The sequence below is a fragment of the Lytechinus pictus genome, chromosome 5 (assembly GCF_037042905.1).
Source record: "Lytechinus pictus isolate F3 Inbred chromosome 5, Lp3.0, whole genome shotgun sequence".
Lineage (NCBI taxonomy): Eukaryota > Metazoa > Echinodermata > Echinoidea > Temnopleuroida > Toxopneustidae > Lytechinus > Lytechinus pictus.
This window is the reverse complement of record NC_087249.1, coordinates 29848323-29869273: the sequence shown is the minus strand read 5'-3', so window position 1 is coordinate 29869273 and position 20951 is coordinate 29848323. Positions and strand designations below refer to the sequence as shown.

Below are 20951 nucleotides of genomic sequence, written 5' to 3'. Positions count from 1 at the left end.
TGGGGGTGTTATGTAATAGACGCCGGCATGTCTGGGAGGTCTATAGGAGAGCATTAGTTAGTAGACTAACCAACCAGAAATAAACTGCGTGTTTTCACTTTGAAACATGTAACTTCACAGAGGTTATTTATTTTGGTTTAAAATCAAGAGACCTGCTATGAGTATGAGTCTAAGAATTGGGAATGGAGAGTTTTACTTTTAGGAGCAGTGAACGAGAACGACGTAGCAGTCGTCTGATCGTTTGGGTCAACATCGTCTGCCCTTGTTCACTACAATTACGAATACTTTAGATTTCACTCGACTTGTACGTGTACGTACGTCCACGTGAAACAGCGCGATAACCAGCGGGTCATGACACGCTGCCCGTCCCAGAAGATCTGGCGTACCATCGCCTGGCGACCCGGTCGGGTGATGCGAAAGTGCAACTTGTGCACACGTGCCCTTTCACTTGCTTTGATTCCTTTTTACTCGAGTTTGGATATATATCGATATAAATTTTGGAGGTCAGAAAGCAATTCAATAATGCATCGTACAACTTACATTAATTTTGTGAAAAGTCACTGAAAACTGTGTTTTAAAAGGGAAAGGTTGATCTTCATGCTGGGCTTGAACGGTCAAAATGACGTCACTCACATACACGTCCACTATGATTTAGGAGAACCGCAAAATGGATGTGGCGAGGTTCTCGATTCTGATAGTGGACGTGTGTGAGGACCTGAGGCATATGGAACGCCAAAAAATGACGTCATCTCGTACCACTACCAGTCCACTATGTGGACGTACATTTCTAAAAGTGCTCATTGTTGGAAACTGGAACTGCGATGATCCGAACTAATATCACGAGTTCGGTCAAATTCGTGCTGTCCGAACTTTTATCGCATTAGTCTGATGGGCCGTCATGATGGACGGATTATATTATGCGAGTCAATTGTCCTTTTGCAAATTTCGTATTGATTCAATTTCCCCATGATCTGTCAGTGACTGGGCCCTTTAAGTGCCCCTTAATATTTGGCAGGGTTGCGCGTATGCGTTATGACCGCGCGAAGACTTGATTAAGTATAGTTACGAGACTTTTGTATTCTGAAAAGTCTCATAGCTCTCAATTAGCGGATTTTCTGATGGAGAAAGATATCTCTTGCTAAATGTGGCTTTCATTTCTTATCAATAGGCCTACTATCAAATCGGTTGAATAAAAGGAGGAAGGAAGATAAGGAGAAAGGTATAAAAAGTGAATAGAATAAAGGTAAAGAAGGGGGTAGTATATACAAACAAGTATTAGTAAAATAAAGAATAGGGCGTATATTTGGTAATAAAGAAATAAGAAAAAAGGGAAAAGGAAATAGAAATCGTGTACATCTATAGGGGAAATATGATGACTATTATTTTCCTATATTTTCTTTTATTATTAGCATCACACAGTATTTTATATTTGCATATTACTTGACAATAAAGATATTGCCAAAGCATGGTAGGTGTGGCAATATTCACTGATGAATCAAACTTTGTTTGATTTAAAAACAACTATGAATAGACCCCTCTATTATCTTAATGAATATTCTTTCGCAAAATAAGATGCAAAAAAGAACAGTGATTGAGTGATATCATTGTTTTCCCCACCTTTAACATCGAGAATATCATAACTTTTGTATCCAATTAAAAAAAAAAATTCTGCTTTATTATGCTTGTCTGATTTGTTAAATCTCTTTATTCAAATTGATCAGCATTATGTTGGAGAAGATTTCTGTCATTTTTTAAAATAAGCAATTAAGCAGGAACTATAATGTTATAGTCCTCTGAGACAGAGACAAATAGGCTATTGGAAAAGAAAAAAAGCAACAAATTGGATGTAAACATCAGAATGCATTCAAAATTTAAAAAAACAATTTAATAGCAACAAAGATACAAGAAAAATGAGAGAGAAAGGGACAAGACAGCAGTTAACTTCAACAACATAACCTCGAATCTCTAATTTGCAAAAACTTTAAGCATCGTGGCACAGTGCACCTGCAGCAGCTGGCTGCTGCGCTGCAAGCCAGCAAAGTGAAGAGACACTGCACGCTAGTAAAAATTTTTACATTGTACGAGCGCATATGATTGGCCAATTCGGTTCAGTAGGGGAGTGGCCTAGAGGGAGTTAATTGAGCGCTAATAGAGTTTTCAGAATACATATTTGGAGGTCCATTAGAGCTCTCTCCATTAAATGGGGAACTAATGAGGAAAGTTTTGAGGAAACAGACTTTTCAGAATACCCCCAAGGACTACTAGTAGGCCTACTCTTCATGTACTCCAATACTAGGCAATGGCACTAAGTTAGATTTGTGCTGTAGACATGTGTCCAAAAAGTCAGTGAGTTGGCCTCAAATTTCTTTCTTTTTTTTTGGAGTAAATAATGTAGTTAAACTTAGTGACATCTTCACCTTTTCTGGCAGCCAAGTTGATTATCTATGGATGTGACATGTTTCCATGGCTCCTCTCAGACTCGGAGACTCCAACAGTCCTACATGACATGTAGGTCATCATAAAACTTTTAGCCACTAGGACCAATATGCATACATGATTTTATGGAGTATTTAAGCCTTATTTTTCACTATTAAGGAAATTTTGAGGTACTGTAAGTTTTGAGCAATGTCTGTGATAATGCTAATAAAGAATATATTAAGGTAATGCTTTTAAGTAATTATGCTGTTTCGTTTTTTTTCGTTGTCCTACCTACCAATACATATAAAATGGCTAATAATATAAATATGTATTTTTTTTTCTCAAAAGTTGGGTCTACTTCAAATTATATTTTCTTTCATGAGGACTATAAAACAATATGATACCTGGGTTTAAGATTACAGTCACAGGGCAATGGGTAGGCCTACTTAAGAGAAACCCACAAATCCCTGATGATTAAGTACATGGCCTATGGGAAAGTTGGTCTTGCCCCTTGTCATAATTTGCATGTACTTACCCAGTTGCCAATTTGACATCTCCATAGTCTTAGGGATCTCAATTCTAAAGCAGCCATAACTTTCTTATTGCTTGTCCGATATTTTTCAAACTTTTACCATCCTTTCCAACACAACACTTATGACCAAGGCTGGACCCCTTTAAGTTTGAAATTTGTTTGCACTCGGTAAAATTGTACTGAAATTTTGAACTTCAGAATTTCAGTGTGCGCAAACAATTACGATCGATGATACAAGTATTATTTTGTATGATTTGCCGAATAAATAATAATGATTATAATAATAACAAGTGGCCGTATTCTTTTTACAATGAAAATGTTCACACAAGTATCATTTTATGAAGATACTGTTCCTTATGTATGTATTATGTCTGGACCAAAATTTAATGTTGCCCAATATTGCAGTTCATTTATTATAGAAGTTTGGTGAAGTAGACCTAGATCTACATGTAAAACTAAAACATTGTATTTGATATGGTTAAATTTATTTGCTAATTAATACAATCCACCACCATTCTAACCAGTCTGGATCTGGATGTGTATGGTGCAGGATCCATTTTGGTATAGAGTGCACCGGCTGAGAAAGAGGGCTTATGAACATAAACAGGTCAACAGCTGCCTTTATTTGAAAGTTGCGAATGTCCGGGGGTCTGTAAGATGGTTTCAGTCCTACGTTGTTTGTACTGTACATGTACAAACAAAGACTTCTTATATTGATCTGTATTTTGATTTTTGACTACAAAAGAATTGTTATAACTTTGGAAAGCCTTTATTATACGTACATGTTGGCCTAGGCTATGACACATTTAGTTTATCTTACGATTTTGAAGAATTTTCTGTACTTCTTATCCGCAGATGGAGGAATTAAATCGGAAGTTAAACTTTGACTCGATAAGAATTCAGTGTCAGACTGTGAAGAAAATCACTCGGTCTATCAAAGAAAGAAGAATAGAATTGATTGGTGATGATTTCATTTCTGCCGCAACCGCAAAGGTGAGTTTATACAGGCTTGTCAGTTTTGTCATATTTATGATCCGGGGAATGTTTTTTCTAAGAGCTGGAATACAAAGGATTCCATGCATGAATTTGTAATGAATGAAGCATCTAATCCTCACATTCATTATAGACACATTGATGAGAAATAAATGGAAAGCTGCTGTGAAATACATGTACCATGTAGCATGTTGATTGAGGGATGGGGGGGGGGGTTTGCCATGCAAAATTGTTAATTTTTTTGGAGAGGGGGGGGGGGCTAATTTTCACAATTTACCGCCTAAATCTGCAACATCGGAATGAATTGGGATTTTCCATGGCTCTGTTGAGCATTTTGGGGGACTTAATCGCCCCCATGTAATTTTTCCCCTGGTTGTTGCAAAATGACATGACTCTGATTTTTTGTAAAGTTTGATAGGGGCCTAAAGATAGCCATAATAACTATGCCATTCTGACAACTACCATGGTAACCTTGATTGTAATTGGCTGCTGTAAAGCCATGTTACTGTTACAACATAATTGCCCATTTCATCAAGAGTTTTAACTATTGTGATTATTATATTAGTTGTATCCAGTATCCCAGATTTTCACTTAGTTTAAAATGAACCAACATTGCACAATTATCAGGTAGATCGATCAAATTCACCATCATTATTATCATCACTACAACAGCATCATCATCATCACTATCATCATCAGTATTAACATCATCTTCATAATAAACCATTAATGATCTTCATCATTTTTATCACCATCTCTTTCATCATCACCACCATCATCATCATCATCTTAATCATCATCAGTATTAGCATTATCTTCATAATAAACTATCACTATCATCGTCATTAACATCATAATCATCACCATCATCTTTATCAATGTTATCACTTTCAACATTATCTAAACCACCAACCGTACTTCCTATTTACAGATTGATGCCTTAGAACTGCTGTGGTTGAAATGTGGGGATGGTTCATCTCAGAGTTCCCTGTGTGCTCATGCCTTGATTGAACTCTGGGAGGACAATGTCCTACAGCAGGACTACATCCTTCAGGGGTTCATCAACCTCCTCCCCACAGCTAGGTCTGTGCAGCCATGCGTGGAGGCTGTTGGTAAACTACTCCTAATGATCGTGAAGAAGTCTATGTACGGAGTGATGGATAGTGGAGATGAGGTTGTGCCAGAAAGTCGTAACTTGTTTCACATGAGGTGAGGACTGTCGAGTTGCACGACCTTTGCATTTTGAAATAAAAAATGAGAGTAAATTGTGGACATTGCCTATACATGTATCATTTTATACACCAGCATTTCTTGGACCCATTTGTAATTCCAGTGTTGAAAGTGTTTGCACAATGTTATTCATATATCATATTTTTCTTTGCCAACAATGTGTTTAGGATTTCAACAAAATCCTAGCTACAAAGCAAAAAAAAAGGACTCTATTTAGTGATCAGTTTCTCTGTGGGTTTTTTTTTGGCAATTTAGTCCTTGCAAAAGTTTATAGACAACATGTATGTCTACATTTATTGGGAAAGTATCCTAGTGATATTAGCTTTACCAATTCAATGGGGAATTTGATGCAATATCTCTGGAAAACATGCAAGACATATCTGTGTAACTAGACTATGAATGGAGGTAGTTCTGTCAGGTACGTAGTTGGAACTGTAAAGCATGATATTTTACATTCTGTGGAATGTATTTTTATTTGTAATTCATCAACAGGACGTGTCCGCATCCTTTCATATCTATGTACAAGAGTAGACCGGATTGTTGGTCATCTATTCTGGAGACCATCTCGTCTCTGCTCTCCCAAGACGATGATCGGTAAGTGAAACCTGTTTCAGTCACACCAATGCAACCGACTCCAAATCGACCAGTGACATGTGTTGGTAAATAATGTGATAGCTTTTTGGGGTCTTGATTCAATGACGCCTGTGTGACTGTGGCGTCAGGCTTTGCCAGTGGTATGATGGTTCTCAAAGATCGCAACTATTGTGTGGTAAAGATATTTTAAGAAGACAGCCATTGCCTTTTTCAAACCATTTTCAAACCGTTTGATTATTATTGTTATTGCATTAAAAATTTAAATATGTGTGATTGTAAAGAAGCTTGTAAAATTTATCTCCAGGGCAATTCCATAAAGCCCGTCTCTCACTATGCGATTCGTTGCGATCCGAATTTGCAAATTAATTGTGATAACATTTAATATGGATATTCCAACTAAAAGCAAATTCAATTATAAAATCGTAATGACGTCATCATCGGCTGCGACTTGAAGCAGATTTGGACTTGACTCTGACCATGGGGCTTGCCGCAAAGTAGATATATGATTTTGGTTTTCTTAACAATATGCCAAACTTCTTTGAACTTTCATATTTCATGCAAAATGCAATTTCTTGAAAAATCCCTTGCACCGGATCGCATAGTGTGAGACGGGCTTAATATAAGCAACCCTTTTTTATATGTCCAAATCCAATATTGCTTTATTTTTTTCCTTTTCGTGAACTGCTCAAGCCATGATAATTTTAGGGCATTGAATCAGAAACAAAGTATTTCAGGAGAGCCCCAAATAAAAGGGGTCAGACGTACATGTACATGACTTATGGAATTACCCTCTGGAAAATATGTGCTCAAAATTAATATTGTAATTGTTTATCGGTGTATTCAGGTATAAGAATAGTAATTTGTTTTTTGCCATTCCCATAATTATTTTCATCTCCCGTGTTAATCGTTCTCTCCATATATCCAGGTTGCAAACTGAAGTCCTTCACATCTTTCAGCCTTTTATTGGGTTTGCCTTGCTTGATCCTATCATCGATCCTAAACAGGGTTCTCTCAGGGTTCTACTGGTAGAAAGTCTTGCCCAAGCATGTTGGCAGAGCCTGACACCACAGAATGAACCTAACGAAAGCAATGTATTACCAGTCTTCCCCAGCGAGGTGGTGAAGTTCTTAATGGAACTGATGCCATGTCTTCCAGTGAGTTGTATTTCGAACATTTTAAAAAAAATGTAGATTCTCTTACAATTATTGTGAATCGCTTGTAACTGACGGTAAAATGAGAATATTTCCTTTTTTCTTGTCCTGAAAGATTGATTTTTGAAAATTTCAGTCAATATTGAACTTCTCAACATCAATATGTGCATGTGGGACAGAATAACAATCTCTCTCAAACAATACTAAAATTCCATTTTAATGTATTCTATACACATGGAAAATTTATGAAAACCCATGGAATCATTAACATGTGCATTGCTTTTGCTTTTTGTTCTGTTTAAATGCAAATCAAAGCATCATTTGCCAATCCGAAGTGTGCGCTTTTGATTGGTTAAAATCAAGTTACGTATGATTTTAAGAGTTGCGTCTGATGGCAGTTCTTTTGGCAACGGTCCCCTTATCATCTACAATGGAGTTGGACAGCATTGTGGGTATCATTGAAAGCATTTGTGCTTTGGATATTGTCCCCAAAATCCTAGAATTTGCTCATGATTTATTTACTGAAATGTATTTCTAAACAACTGAATCCCATTTGCAATGAATCCATTTTCCAGACTTCTACAAAAGATGCAATCACCGAAGCAGCTCACATTGCAACAGTAACCATGGACATCATTTCCAGGAATGCCCAATCAATCAATGTGTATCTGGTAGAACAATCAATCTGTTATTGTCTTTCACTGGGCCATGAACTGAGAGAACTAGGGATGGGTATGTCCCCAGTCTTACAACCCCTGGTAAGAATTCATCCAGATTGTGTGAAGTTCCAGGACAGAGCAGTTACTGCCATGATGGCGAACTTGCTCTTGAACAGCTCTGTTCAAGAGCAGAATTTCATACTGAAATTTGGTGAGTAGTTTGTGCTTTTATTGTCTCGCCTGCATAGCAGAGTGATACTATAGGCCCCGCCTTTCTGTTGAAACATTGAAATCTTAACCAAGGTTAAGTTTTTGAATTGTCATATCTTAGAAGGTATATGGACCTAGTTCATGAAATTTGGACATACGGGTGATCAAGTATCACTAATCATCTTACATGAGTTTCAGGTCATTTGATCAAGGTCAAAGGTTGTTTAGGATCAATGAACTTAGTTGAAGAGTGTTTTTTGTGAATAATCATTCATAGTTGTTTTCAAAATCAGCACTCCTGCTATATTGAATCGTATATGCAGGCGAGACTGCCAGAGGCGTTCCACTTGCATACTTTTTGATACATGTAAAGTTTCAAAGTAGATTCTGGCTGGGAGACGATGGCATGTGAATTGTTTGCCTCCAGAGCCTTTCCCCCTTTATATATGTACTGTAGTTGACCGGCCACATCCAGTCAGATATGTATATATTTTGTCATACTTTGAATAATTAAAATAGATTCTGGCTGGGAGAAGGTGGCCTGTGAATTATGTACCTACAGGGCCTTTGCCCTATAAACTCCTTAACGACTTTGCCCAGTCAGATATATAAATTTAATGGAGTTTACATTCTGGCTGGGAGATGGTGGCCTGTGAATTATGTGCCTACCTGGCCTTGTCCCTCAATCTGAAGGTGAACGGCCACGCCCGATCAGATTTTTACAAATATTTTTTTTCATTTTAGTTTTACATAGTGTTCTGTCTGGGAGATAGTGGCCTGTGAATTATGTGCCTACAGGGCACATAATTATTTTCGTATTTTTATACAGTAGTTTCATAGCTTAAACTTACACGTAGATTCTGCTAGGAGATGGTGGCCTGTGAATCATGTACCTTCCTGGCCTTGTGAACGGCCACGCCAAGTCAGATTTGTGTCTCCTGCATAGCAGAGCAAGATTATAGGCATTGCTTTTGTGATGGCTGCTGCTACGTCTTCAACATTGAAATCTTAACCTATGGTTAAATTTTTGAAATGTCATCATAACTTAGTAAGTTTATGGATCTAGTTCATGAAACCTGGACATAAGGGTCATCAAATATTACTGAATAAGTTTCAGGTCTCATGACCAAGGTCAAAGGTCATTTAGGGTCAATGAACTTTGGCCATGTTAGGGATATTTGTTGAATTGCCATTATAACTGAAAAGTTTATTGATATAGTTCATGACACTTGGACATTTATAAGAGTAATCAAGTATCACTGAACATCCCATGTGAGTTTCAGGTCACATGACCAATCACATGACCAAGGTCAAAGGTCATGTAAAGTCAATGAACTTTTTGGGAATCAAAACGAAATCTTAACAAAGGTTAATATTTTTAAAATGTCAAAACTTTAAAAGTATATGGATCTAGTTCATGAAACTCAGGTCAACGAACTTTAGCACTTTAGCCATATTGGGGTATTTGTTAAGTTGCCATCATAATTTTGAAAGTTTATGGATATAGTTCATGAAATATGGACATAGGGGCAATCAAGTATCACTGATCAACTTGCATAAGTCATAGGTCATATGATCAAGGTCAAATGTCATTTAGGGCCAATGAACATAGTATTTCATTATCATGTATCATGAATGGTGGTTTTATAGACTTTTTCAAAGTCAGCACTGCTGCGATATTGAATCGTGTAATGAAGGCAACACTGCATAGTGTTTAGTAGATTATGGCTGGGAGATGGTGGCCTGTGAATTATGCCTACTGAGCCTTGCCCCTTAAACTATAGGTGAACGGCCATGCCCAGTTACATTTTTGTATTCTTTTATACAGTAGTTTTCATAGCTTTAGTACATTCTTGCTGGGAGATGGTGTCCTGTGAGTTATGTGCGTACCGGGCTTTGCCCCTTAAACTGCAGGTGAATGGCCACGCTCAGTTAGATTTTTGTATTATTATATAGTAGTTTACATAGCTTTAGTAGGTTCTGGCTGGGAGATGGTGGCCTGTTAATTATGTGCCTACCGGGCCTTGCCCCTTAAACTGTAGGTGAACGGCCATGTCCAGTTAGATATTTGTATTGTTTAATACATTAGTTTACATAGCTTTAGTACATTCTGGCTGGGAGATGGTTGCCTGTGAATTATGTGCCTACTGGGCATTGCCCCTTGAATTGTAGGTGAACGGCCATGCACAGTCCGATTCTTTTATTTTTTTATACAGTAGTTTACATTGAATAAGTAGATTATGGCTCGGAGATGGTGGCCTGTGAATTATGCCGACTGAGCCTTGCCCCTTGAACTTTAGGTGAACGGCCATGCCCAGTTACATTTTTATATTTTTTTATACAGTAGTTTTCATAGCTTTAGTACATTCTTGCTGGGAGATGGTGGCCTGTGAATTATGTGCCTACCAGGCCTCGCCCCTTAAACTGTCGGTGAACGGCCATGCCCAGTTAGATTTTTGTATTTTTTATACAGTAGTTTACATAGCTTTAGTACATTCTGGTTGGGAGATGGTGGCCTGTGAATTATGTGCCTAGTGGGCCTTGCCCCTTAAACTGCAGGTGAATGGCCACACCCAGTTAAATGTTTGTATATTTTATACAGTAGTTTTCATAGCTTTATTAGGTTCTGGCTGGGAGATGGTGGCCTGTGAATTGTGTGCCTACTAGGCCTTTCCCCTTAAACTGTAGGTGAACGACATCCCCCAGTCAGATTTGTATAGTTTACATAGCTTTAGTACATTCTTGCTGGGAGATGGTAGCCTGTGAATTACGTGCTTACCTGGCTTTGCCCCTTAAACTGTAGGTGAACGGCCACGCCCAGTTAGATTATTGTATTTTTATACAGTAGTTTACATAGCTTTAGTACATTCTTGCTGGGAGAGAGTGGCCTGTGAATTATGTGCCTACCGGGCCTTGCCCCTTAAACTGTAGGTGAACGGCCACACCCAGTTAGATTTTTATATTTTTTATACAGTAGTTTACATAGTTTTAGTACATTCTTGCTGGGAGATGGTAGCCTGTGAATTATGTGCCTACTGGGCTTTGCCTCTTAAACTGTAGGTGAACGGCCACGCCCAGTTAGATTTTTGTATTTTTATACAGTAGTTTAACATAGCTTTAGTAGGTTCTGGCTGGGAGATGGTGGCCTGTGAGTTATGTGCCTACCGGGCCTTGCCCCTAAGGTGAATGGCCATGCCCTGTCAGATTTTCATATTTTTTTATCCAGTAGTTAACATAGCTTTAGTACATTCTGGCTGGGAGATGGTGGCCTGTGAATTATGTGCCTACCGGGCTTTGCCCCTTAAACTGTAGGTGAACGGCCACGCCCAGTTAGATTTTTGTATTTTTATACAGTAGTTTACATAGCTTTGGTAGGTTCTGGCTGGGAGATGGTGGACTGTGAATTATGTGCCTACCGGGCCTTGCCCCTTAAGGTGAATGGCCATGCCCTGTCAGATTTTCGTATTTTTTTATCCAGTAGTTTACATAGCTTTAGTAGTTTTTGGCTGGGAGATGGTGGCCTGTGAATTATGTGCCTACCGGGCTTTGCCCCTTAAACTGTAGGTGAACGGCCAGGCCCAGTTAGATTTTTGTATTTTTATACAGTAGTTTACATAGCTTTAGTAGGTTCTGGCTGGGAGATGGTGGCCTGTGAATTATGTGCCTACCGGGCCTTGCCCCTTAAGGTGAATGGCCATGCCCTGTCAGATTTTCGTATTTTTTTATCCAGTAGTTTACATAGCTTTAGTAGGTTCTGGCTGGGAGATGGTGGCCTGTGAATTATGTGCCTAGTGGGCCTTGCCCCTTAAACTGCAGGTGAATGGCCACGCCCAGTTAAATGTTTGTATATTTTATACAGTAGTTTACATAGCTTTATTAGGTTCTGGCTGGGAGATGGTGGCCTGTGAATTATGTGCCTACCGGGCCTTGCCCCTTAAACTGTAGGTGAACGGCCATGCCCAGTTAGATTTTTGTATTTTTTATACAGTAGTTTACATAGCTTTAGTACATTCTAGTTGGGAGATGGTGGCCTGTGAATTATGTGCCTAGTGGGCCTTGCCCCTTAAACTTTAGGTGAACGGCCATGCCCAGTTAGATTTTTGTATTTTTTATACAGTAGTTTACATAGCTTTAGTACATTCTAGTTGGGAGATGGTGGCCTGTGAATTATGTGCCTAGTGGGCCTTGCCCCTTAAACTGCAGGTGAATGGCCACGCCCAGTTAAATGTTTGTATATTTTATACAGTAGTTTTCATAGCTTTAGTAGGTTCTGGCTAGGAGATGGTGGCCTGTGAATTATGTGCCTAGTGGGCCTTGCCCCTTAAACTGTAGGTGAACGGCCATGCCCAGTTAGATTTTTGTATTTTTATACAGTAGTTTACATAGCTTTAGTACATTCTAGTTGGGAGATGGTGGCCTGTGAATTATGTGCCTAGTGGGCCTTGCCCCTTAAACTTTAGGTGAACGGCCATGCCCAGTTAGATTTTTGTATTTTTTATACAGTAGTTTACATAGCTTTAGTACATTCTAGTTGGGAGATGGTGGCCTGTGAATTATGTGCCTAGTGGGCCTTGCCCCTTAAACTGTAGGTGAACGGCCATGCCCAGTTAAATGTTTGTATATTTTATACAGTAGTTTACATAGCTTTATTAGGTTCTGGCTGGGAGATGGTGGCCTGTGAATTATGTGCCTACCGGGCCTTGCCCCTTAAACTGTAGGTGAACGGCCATGCCCAGTTAGATTTTTGTATTTTTTATACATTAGTTTACATAGCTTTAGTACATTCTAGTTGGGAGATGTTGGCCTGTGAATTATGTGCCTAGTGGGCCTTGCCCCTTAAACTTTAGGTGAACGGCCATGCCCAGTTAGATTTTTGTATTTTTTATACAGTAGTTTACATAGCTTTAGTACATTCTAGTTGGGAGATGGTGGCCTGTGAATTATGTGCCTAGTGGGCCTTGCCCCTTAAACTGCAGGTGAATGGCCACGCCCAGTTAAATGTTTGTATATTTTATACAGTAGTTTTCATAGCTTTATTAGGTTCTGGCTAGGAGATGGTGGCCTGTGAATTATGTGCCTACTAGGCCTTTCCCCTTAAACTGTAGGTGAACGACATCCCCCAGTCAGATTTATATAGTTAACATAGCTTTAGTACATTCTGGCTGGGAGATGGTGGCCTGTGAATTATGTGCCTACCGGGCTTTGCCCCTTAAACTGTAGGTGAACGGTCACGCCCAGTTAGATTATTGTATTTTTATACAGTAGTTTACATAGCTTTAGTACATTCTTGCTGGGAGATGGTGGCCTGTGAATTATGTGCCTACCGGGCCTTGCCCCTTAAACTGTAGGTGAACGGCCACACCCAGTTAGATTTTTATATTTTTTATACAGTAGTTTACATAGCTTTAGTACATTCTTGCTGGGAGATGGTGGCCTGTGAATTATGTGCCTACTTGGCTTTGCCTCTTAAACTGTAGGTGAACGGCCACGCCCAGTTAGATTTTTGTATTTTTATACAGTAGTTTAACATAGCTTTAGTAGGTTCTGGCTGGGAGATGGTGGCCTGTGAATTATGTGCCTACCGGGCCTTGCCCCTTAAACTGTAGGTGAACGGCCACACCCAGTTAGATTTTTGTATTTTTATACAGTAGTTTACATAGCTTTAGTAGGTTCTGGCTGGGAGATGGTGGCCTGTGAATTATGTGCCTACCGGGCCTTGCCCCTTAAGGTGAATGGCCATGCCCTGTCAGATTTTCGTATTTTTTTATCCAGTAGTTTACATAGCTTTAGTAGTTTTTGGCTGGGAGATGGTGGCCTGTGAATTATGTGCCTACTGGGCCTTGCGGCTTGCCCCATGAACTGTAAGTGAACGGCCACGCCCAGTCAAATTTTTATATTTTTTTAGTTTACATATTTTAAATAGATTCTAGCTAAGAGATGGTGGCCTGTGCCTACTAGGCCTTTCCCCTTTCACTGTAGGTGAAAGACCTTGCCCAGTCAGGTATAGTTTACTTAGCATCTAGGTACATGTAGATTTCGGCTGGGAGATGGTGGCCTGTGAATTATATGCCTACCGAGCCTTGCCCCTTAAAACTGTAGGAGAACGGCCACGCCCAGATATATTTTTGTATTTTTAAAAAGTAGTTTACATAGCTTTAGTAGGTTCTGGCTGGGAGACGGTGGCCTGTGAATTATGTGCCTACCAGGCCTTGCCCCTTAAACTGTTGGTGAACGGCCATGCCCAGTTAGATTTTTGTATTTTTTATACAGTAGTTTACATAGCTTTAGTACATTCTGGTTGGGAGATGGTGGCCTGTGAATTATGTGCCTACCAGGCCTTGCCCCTTAAAATGTAGGTGAATGGCCACACCCAGTTAAATGTTTGTATATTTTATACAGTAGTTTTCATAGCTTTATTAGGTTCTGGCTGGGAGATGGTGGCCTGTGAATTGTGTGCCTACTAGGCCTTTCCCCTTAAACTGTAGGTGAACGACATCCCCCAGTCAGATTTATATAGTTTACATACCGTAGCTTTAGTACATTCTTGCTGGGAGATGGTAGCCTGTGAATTATGTGTCTACCGGGCTTTGCCCCTTAAACTGTAGGTGAACGGCCACGCCCAGTTAGATTATTGTATTTTTATACAGTAGTTTACATAGCTTTAGTACATTCTTGCTGGGAGATGGTGGCCTGTGAATTATGTGCCTACTGGGCCTTGCCCCTTAAACTGTAGGTGAACGGCCACACCCAGTTAGATTTTTATATTTTTTATACAGTAGTTTACCTAGCTTTAGTACATTCTTGCTGGGAGATGGTGGCCTGTGAATTATGTGCCTACTTGGCTTTGCCTCTTAAACTGTAGGTGAACGGCCACGCCCAGTTAGATTTTTGTATTTTTATACAGTAGTTTAACATAGCTTTAGTAGGTTCTGGCTGGGAGATGGTGGCCTGTGAATTATGTGCCTACCGGGCCTTGCCCCTTAAGGTGAATGGCCATGCCCTGTCAGATTTTCGTATTTTTTTATCCAGTAGTTTACATAGCTTTAGTACATTCTGGTTGGGAGATGAAGGCCTGTGAATTAAGTGCCTACCGGGCCTTGCCCCTTGAATTTTTTTCATACAGTAGATTACATTTTTTGAATAGATTCTATCTACATGTAAGAGATGGTGGCCTGTGAATTAAGTGCCTACCGGGCCTTGCCCCTTGAATTTTGTTCATACAGTAGATTACATTGTTTGAATAGATTCTATCTACATGTAAGAGATGGTGGCCTGTGAGTTGTACTACAGAGCCTTGCCCCATAAATTGTCAGTATTGGCCATTCAAGATATGCAAGACATACTTTTCGCATGTGTCAGAAATTGTTTACATGGCTTAAGTAGATTCCTGCTGGGAGATGGTGGCCTTTGAATTATATGCCTACCAGGCCTTTCCGTCTTAAACTGTAGTGGTTCTGACTCTCGCCTTGTAAACAGAGGGTCGTGTGTTCGAATCCCACCGCGGTCTGGCCTCCTTTGGCAAGGCATTAATCCATACTTTGCCACTCTCGACCCAGGTGCAAAATGGGTACCCGGTAGGATGTGCAAGTCATTGTAGCTTGTCCAGTACTGTGTGCGCCTCATCGGCGACTGACTGGAATACTCCCCAGGGAGTGGAGGATGTGCACACATTGTGTGCGGGAATGACTGATTGAATCCGATGACCGGGGTAATAATATATCTGTAAAGCGCTTAGACACGTCGTTTCGATGTATTAAGCGCTATATAAAAGCGGATTATTATTATTATGTCAAACAGTTAAAATTCTTGCAGTTTGAATTCCTTCATCAGTTTTTAACCAATTTTTTTTTCATTAAATTTTGCACACACATTGGTCTTGAGGTAAAGAAGTGTGCACAAGACATTTTTTGGGAGTGTCGGAAATCATGTTGCCATGGTAAAAAGATTCGGAAAGACTCTTGAAATTTGGCACACACATTGGTCTTAAAGTTAAAGTAAACACACAATTTTTGCGTGTGTCGAAAATCATTTGTCAGATTTTGTGTTGCCATGGTAACTGCTTATTAAGCCAGGGTTACACCGGAACCAAATCGGCTGCGAATCCATCTGAATACACTTTATTCAGGAGGGTTCTGAAGTTTTCTGTTCTCCCACTGCGAATGTGAGAAAATTCAGAAGGAATTTCAGAACATTTCCGAAGGAATTCGGCTTGTTTTGAAATTTTCTTAACCAGCCGAACACCCTCCAAAATACTATGAAATGTAGCCACAACAAATTTCATTCGGGCCACATATGGGATGTATTCGGACGACATTCAGTTGGATTAGGGGAGGTATTTGGAGTATTCTGGGCAGATTCTGACCTATTCGTATCATTTGCAGATTTTTGTTTTCGGGTGGCATTCAGATTTATTGGGGATGGCCAAAATTAATTCAGGTTAATTCTTGGCGATTTTACGCTGAATAGGGAACTTTTCTGGACCCATTCGTCTCTAATCAGGGAGTTCCCTGAATCAGAGACAAATTGGTTCCACATCCATCCGATTTTTTTGTCTAGTCCTAATGAAAGTTGCCACTAACATTGGTCTTTGGGCAAAAACATGCAATCCCCATTTTCTAAATGTGTTGGAAATTTTGTTGCCATGGGAACGACTCATTAACAAAAAAAACAGAAAAACATCATTTCTGGTATAACTACTTCTTCAGCTCTAATGAAATTTGGCAAAATTATTCATCTTAGGGCAAAGACATGCAAGATTTATTTCCAAATGTGTTGAAATTGCATTGCCATGGTAATGACATTGGTAGGGGTATTAATCACCATCAGTGATTTGAATTTCAGGTTTTATTTTAAATCCAATTTTAATGAAATTTTCAAGGATACTTATATGGATTCCTCACTATTTATTTACAGCAATTTTTGTCTCGCGTGCATAGCAGAGCATGACTAGAGGTGCTGCTCTTGTAAGGACAATGTAACGTTTTTGAAATGTCATTATTAATTCAGAAAGTATGTGGACCTATTTCATAAAAGTTGAACATAATTTTAATTAAGTATCATATTGGATGAGTTGCAGGGCACATGATCAAGGCCAGAAGTCATTTATGGTCAATGAGCTTTGACAATGTGGTGTTATCAACATTCAAATCTTAATCAAAGATAAGTGTTTTTTATATTTTAACTTTGAAAGTAAATGGATCTATCATGAAAATAAGACATCATTCCAGATCATTTTGCGTGAGTTTCAAGTCTTGTAATCAGGGTCAAATGTCAGTTAGGGTCAATAAAACTTATATTTAAATATAAAATGGTGTGAAGATGTTTCATTTTGGATCGATAACTAGGTTAGGAGAACTTATTTAGAATGGTTGCTTCAGTTTTCTTGAAAATTGAACATGGATGACATGATGGAGTGCCTGAAAAGTAGGGATGAGTCATGTTATTTTTGTTCTAGTTTTCGACAGGGTCTTACCGTTTTGAATCTGAAATTCCCTTATATGGATGTCAAACTTTAACATGTTAAAAAATGATGGATCTCAAGTTCCTTTTCTCTTTTGTATACCTTTGGATATAGTTGTCTTCTTCTTCTTCCGGGTGTAGTACAGACCTCTGGGTAGAGTATTTTCGTACTTTGTGCAGTGCTTAAAAACTAGTGTGCCATGCTGCATTGCCAAACCTCAGTAATATGCCTTTGAGGTTAAAGGTGTATGTACATGTCAACCAACAGGCCTTTCATGAAATTGAATGTTATTATACTTGTCAACTGTCCCTATTTACTTCTCTTCTATTGCAGCCCTGAAGATGTTTGGATCATCTGATGATCCCTGCTGCAGGTTCAGGACTCAGAAGCTGCTGATATGGTCCTTGCTACATGTCATGGAACACTTAAAGAGCCGTTCCATCATCGATCTGAAGTCTCTGGAAGTTTCCGCAGGGATGGAAAACCGTAAAATGGTGCTGAAGCTCTTTACAGATATCACGGCCAGCCTAACAATGCCCTTGAAAGAAGAAAGTTGTGATGTGCCTGATAAAGTAAGTTTGGGTGGAAAGGTTCATTTAACTGTTCCTTATAAGGGAATGTCTTGGCCAATTGTATAGAATTACTAGGCCCTCTACCCCTTCAGATTTTGATGTTTCTGTTATCTTCTAACATACCTTTATAGAGACAGGATTTTATGAAAACAGTTTTATTTGCTGGTGTTATTCTGCAATAATGTGAGGTTCGAAAATGTCCACCTGTGAACTTGACACCTGACAAGTCTAACATTTGCTTCTGAAAAGTAACCTGTTCAATTCTGAATCTAAAGTGTTTGAGTGATGGTCAAATTTTCCTTGATCATTTGTTTTTCTTAACCTTAATTGCAAGCTAGTATACCAATCTCACAGCAACAATTACAGGTATTCACAAGGCAGAGCTCCTCACACTTACCCTTTTTCAAAATATTTTGCAAACCCCATTCTTCATACCATAAACAATGATACAATCCAATAACTTCCAATTTCCAAATTTTTAACGGACATCCCCCTAAATAGAAAAACATCAACTAGAACTTGTTCAAAAGGGAAAACATATTTCTCTTTTTATGTTTAATGGTAACATTTTACACTATTCATAAAAGGCTGTATGTTATATTTTGTGTAATGTCATTTTGTCATAATATGTCATATTTAATTTGCTTTTATTTTTTCAATTTTTTGGTACATGTTAGTCTAAATTACTATTACCTGATAATTTTTGGAGTGTCCTTTTTTATTTGGTTGTACGTCATTTTTGTCTTACATGCATAGCAGAGCGAGACTATAGGCGCCGCTTTTCTGACATGTGGCGACGGCGGCATCATCAACATAAAAATCTTAACCCAAGGTTAAGGTTTTGAAATTTCGTCATAACTTTAAAAGTTTATGGATCTAGTTCATGAAACATAGACATAAGGGTAATGGTGTATTACTGAATATCCTGCCTGAGTTTCGGGTCATATGACCAAGGTCAAAGGTCATTTAGGGTCAACGCACTTTGGTCATGTTGGGGTAATTGTTGAATTTGCCATCATAACTGACAGTTTATGGATATAGTTCATGAAACTTGGTCATAAGAGCAATCAAGTATCACTAAACATCCTTGGTCACATGACCAAGGTTAAAGGCCATTTAGAGTCAATGAACTTTGGCCATCTTTTGGTATTGTTGAATTGCCATCTTAACTTTGGAAGTTTACAGATCTAGTTCACGAAACAAGGACGAAATGGTAATCCAGTATCATTGCTCATCTTGCACGAGTCTTAGGCCACATGATCAAGGTCCAAGGTCATTTTATAGGGTAAATGAATATCGTGTTTTATGAATGGTTTTTTTATATTTTTTTTGGTAAATAATTATTCAATAGTCGTTTTCAAAGTCAGCACTACTGCTATATTGAATCGCGATATGCAGGCGAGACTACCAGAAGCGTTCCACTTGTTTGAAATAAGTTAACTATTTAATGATGAATGCCAGTTATGGTAATGATCTCAAAATATGTTCAAACAGAACCAAATAAAATTACCACCAAATGGCTCTGGAAGAAAATATGTAATTGTAGCTGAGAAATGAGCAAAATAAGCATGTCATTCCATCAAATGTTGGGTCTTTTTCCAAGTATTATTAATACTCTGTCCTGTATATGCTTTTCTGTGTTAGTTACCTTCAGATTTACTGGTTTTCAGCTAAGATTTCATGATTTCACGAAGTTAAATTTACATTATTTTTCTAGATCTGTGATAAAATGTTGGCAATTAACCTTGATTTTAAAAAAATTCTCATAAAATAATTGTTTTCTGCAACTACATTATTTTACCTAGAAATTCATGTTTTTTTTATATTATACTTCTCTCTGTAGATGGGCCAGTTTCATGGAGCACACCCATGGTACAAGAAAATGTCTGTTTTTCAAGATATGGCTGCTGCTGTCCTGAGCGACATGACCACAGCCCAAACATGGCTCTGCTGTCAACATGCCAAGGTGCATGATGGGATCGGGAATGCAGCAATGGAAGAGACTATACAGTTAACCGCAGCCATCTTCTTCTCCTTTGGTCACCAGCTGGCCAACCTCTGTATCGATGTTCTGGTCAACATTGGCAATGTAGCTCCACCCAAGGTACATGTTTCTAGATGTTATTTGTAAATGCATTAGCCTGAATTGGAGGCCATTTCCTCTGTGATGTGATATATGACACTGGTATGACATTATTTAAAGAATAAGAGAAAATTGAAATTTTGCATGTACCAGATTATCCCCCTCATTAGATTTTACAAAGCACCCTTAACTGTTGTTTCTGTACAACAGCCTCTGGAATGGCATGTAAAGGTAAAAAACGCAACTTAGATGCTGTGCTTATGCATTGAGTCATTACATTTACTGGCATAAAGCACTAAAAACTATGCGCATGATATGCATGGTTTTACAAAATGACATAAGCCCCCTGTTTTTTGTTAAAATAAACAGTTCCCAAAATGCCTACCTGAACTTAATTTCAACTATAAAAAATTATGAAAGGAATGAAAGGATAGACTGTATGCTTTGAATTGGTGTAAGTAATTGCTCTGGTGTTACAGCTTTATGAAGACAAGTCCTTGGTTTGTAAGTTTGAATGGAAGAATTATGCTTATTGCATTTTTGTCATATTATTTTATCCTAGGCTCACAGCCTGATGCTGCTTTACATTCATTTCCTCAAATCGAGGACCAGTCCCAAAATCAGCGAATACCTCCTCAATGCACTCCCAAGAGTTTTAAGTCATCGCTACCTCATAGGGCCTATTTTGACGTGTGTCTGGAACCCAAATCTGCAAGAGAAATCGCTTAAACTTGTTACAGACCTCTGGAAAAAACAGGTAAGATTTAATGTAATTTCTTTATGCTGAAGCCGCATTGTCTTTTGGGATCTCCCATTTGGCTATGTTCTACGATGTAAGTGTACTTGTTATTTACTGCCTACAAAGGGCACACAAGCATCATGTTATATGATTAGCGTAGCCTCCTGATGGTGTCTCTGCAGTGATCACGCAATGGCATATACAATAAGTCTACAGGCTAATACAGTGTTTAAAAATTTTGTCCAACTTCTTTCTATGCTGCGGTCGGATATTAGCAATTACCTTCAGGACTAGATGAGTAAAATGTAAC

The 20951-nt window shown here is 38.7% G+C and overlaps 1 protein-coding gene across 2 annotated transcripts in view; it reads left to right on the top strand.

Moving 5' to 3' along the window:
* LOC129262140 (focadhesin-like) overlaps positions 1-20951 on the top strand; it is a 55329-nt gene that overhangs the window by 1396 nt on the left and 32982 nt on the right. For both annotated transcript variants that reach the window (XM_064100211.1, XM_064100210.1), the window contains exons 2-9: positions 3806-3943; positions 4875-5152; positions 5666-5767; positions 6693-6921; positions 7494-7788; positions 17581-17819; positions 19663-19923; positions 20465-20659. In XM_064100211.1, coding sequence (XP_063956281.1) covers positions 3806-3943; positions 4875-5152; positions 5666-5767; positions 6693-6921; positions 7494-7788; positions 17581-17819; positions 19663-19923; positions 20465-20659 — 1737 coding nt within the window. The remainder of the gene's footprint in view (positions 1-3805; positions 3944-4874; positions 5153-5665; positions 5768-6692; positions 6922-7493; positions 7789-17580; positions 17820-19662; positions 19924-20464; positions 20660-20951) is intronic.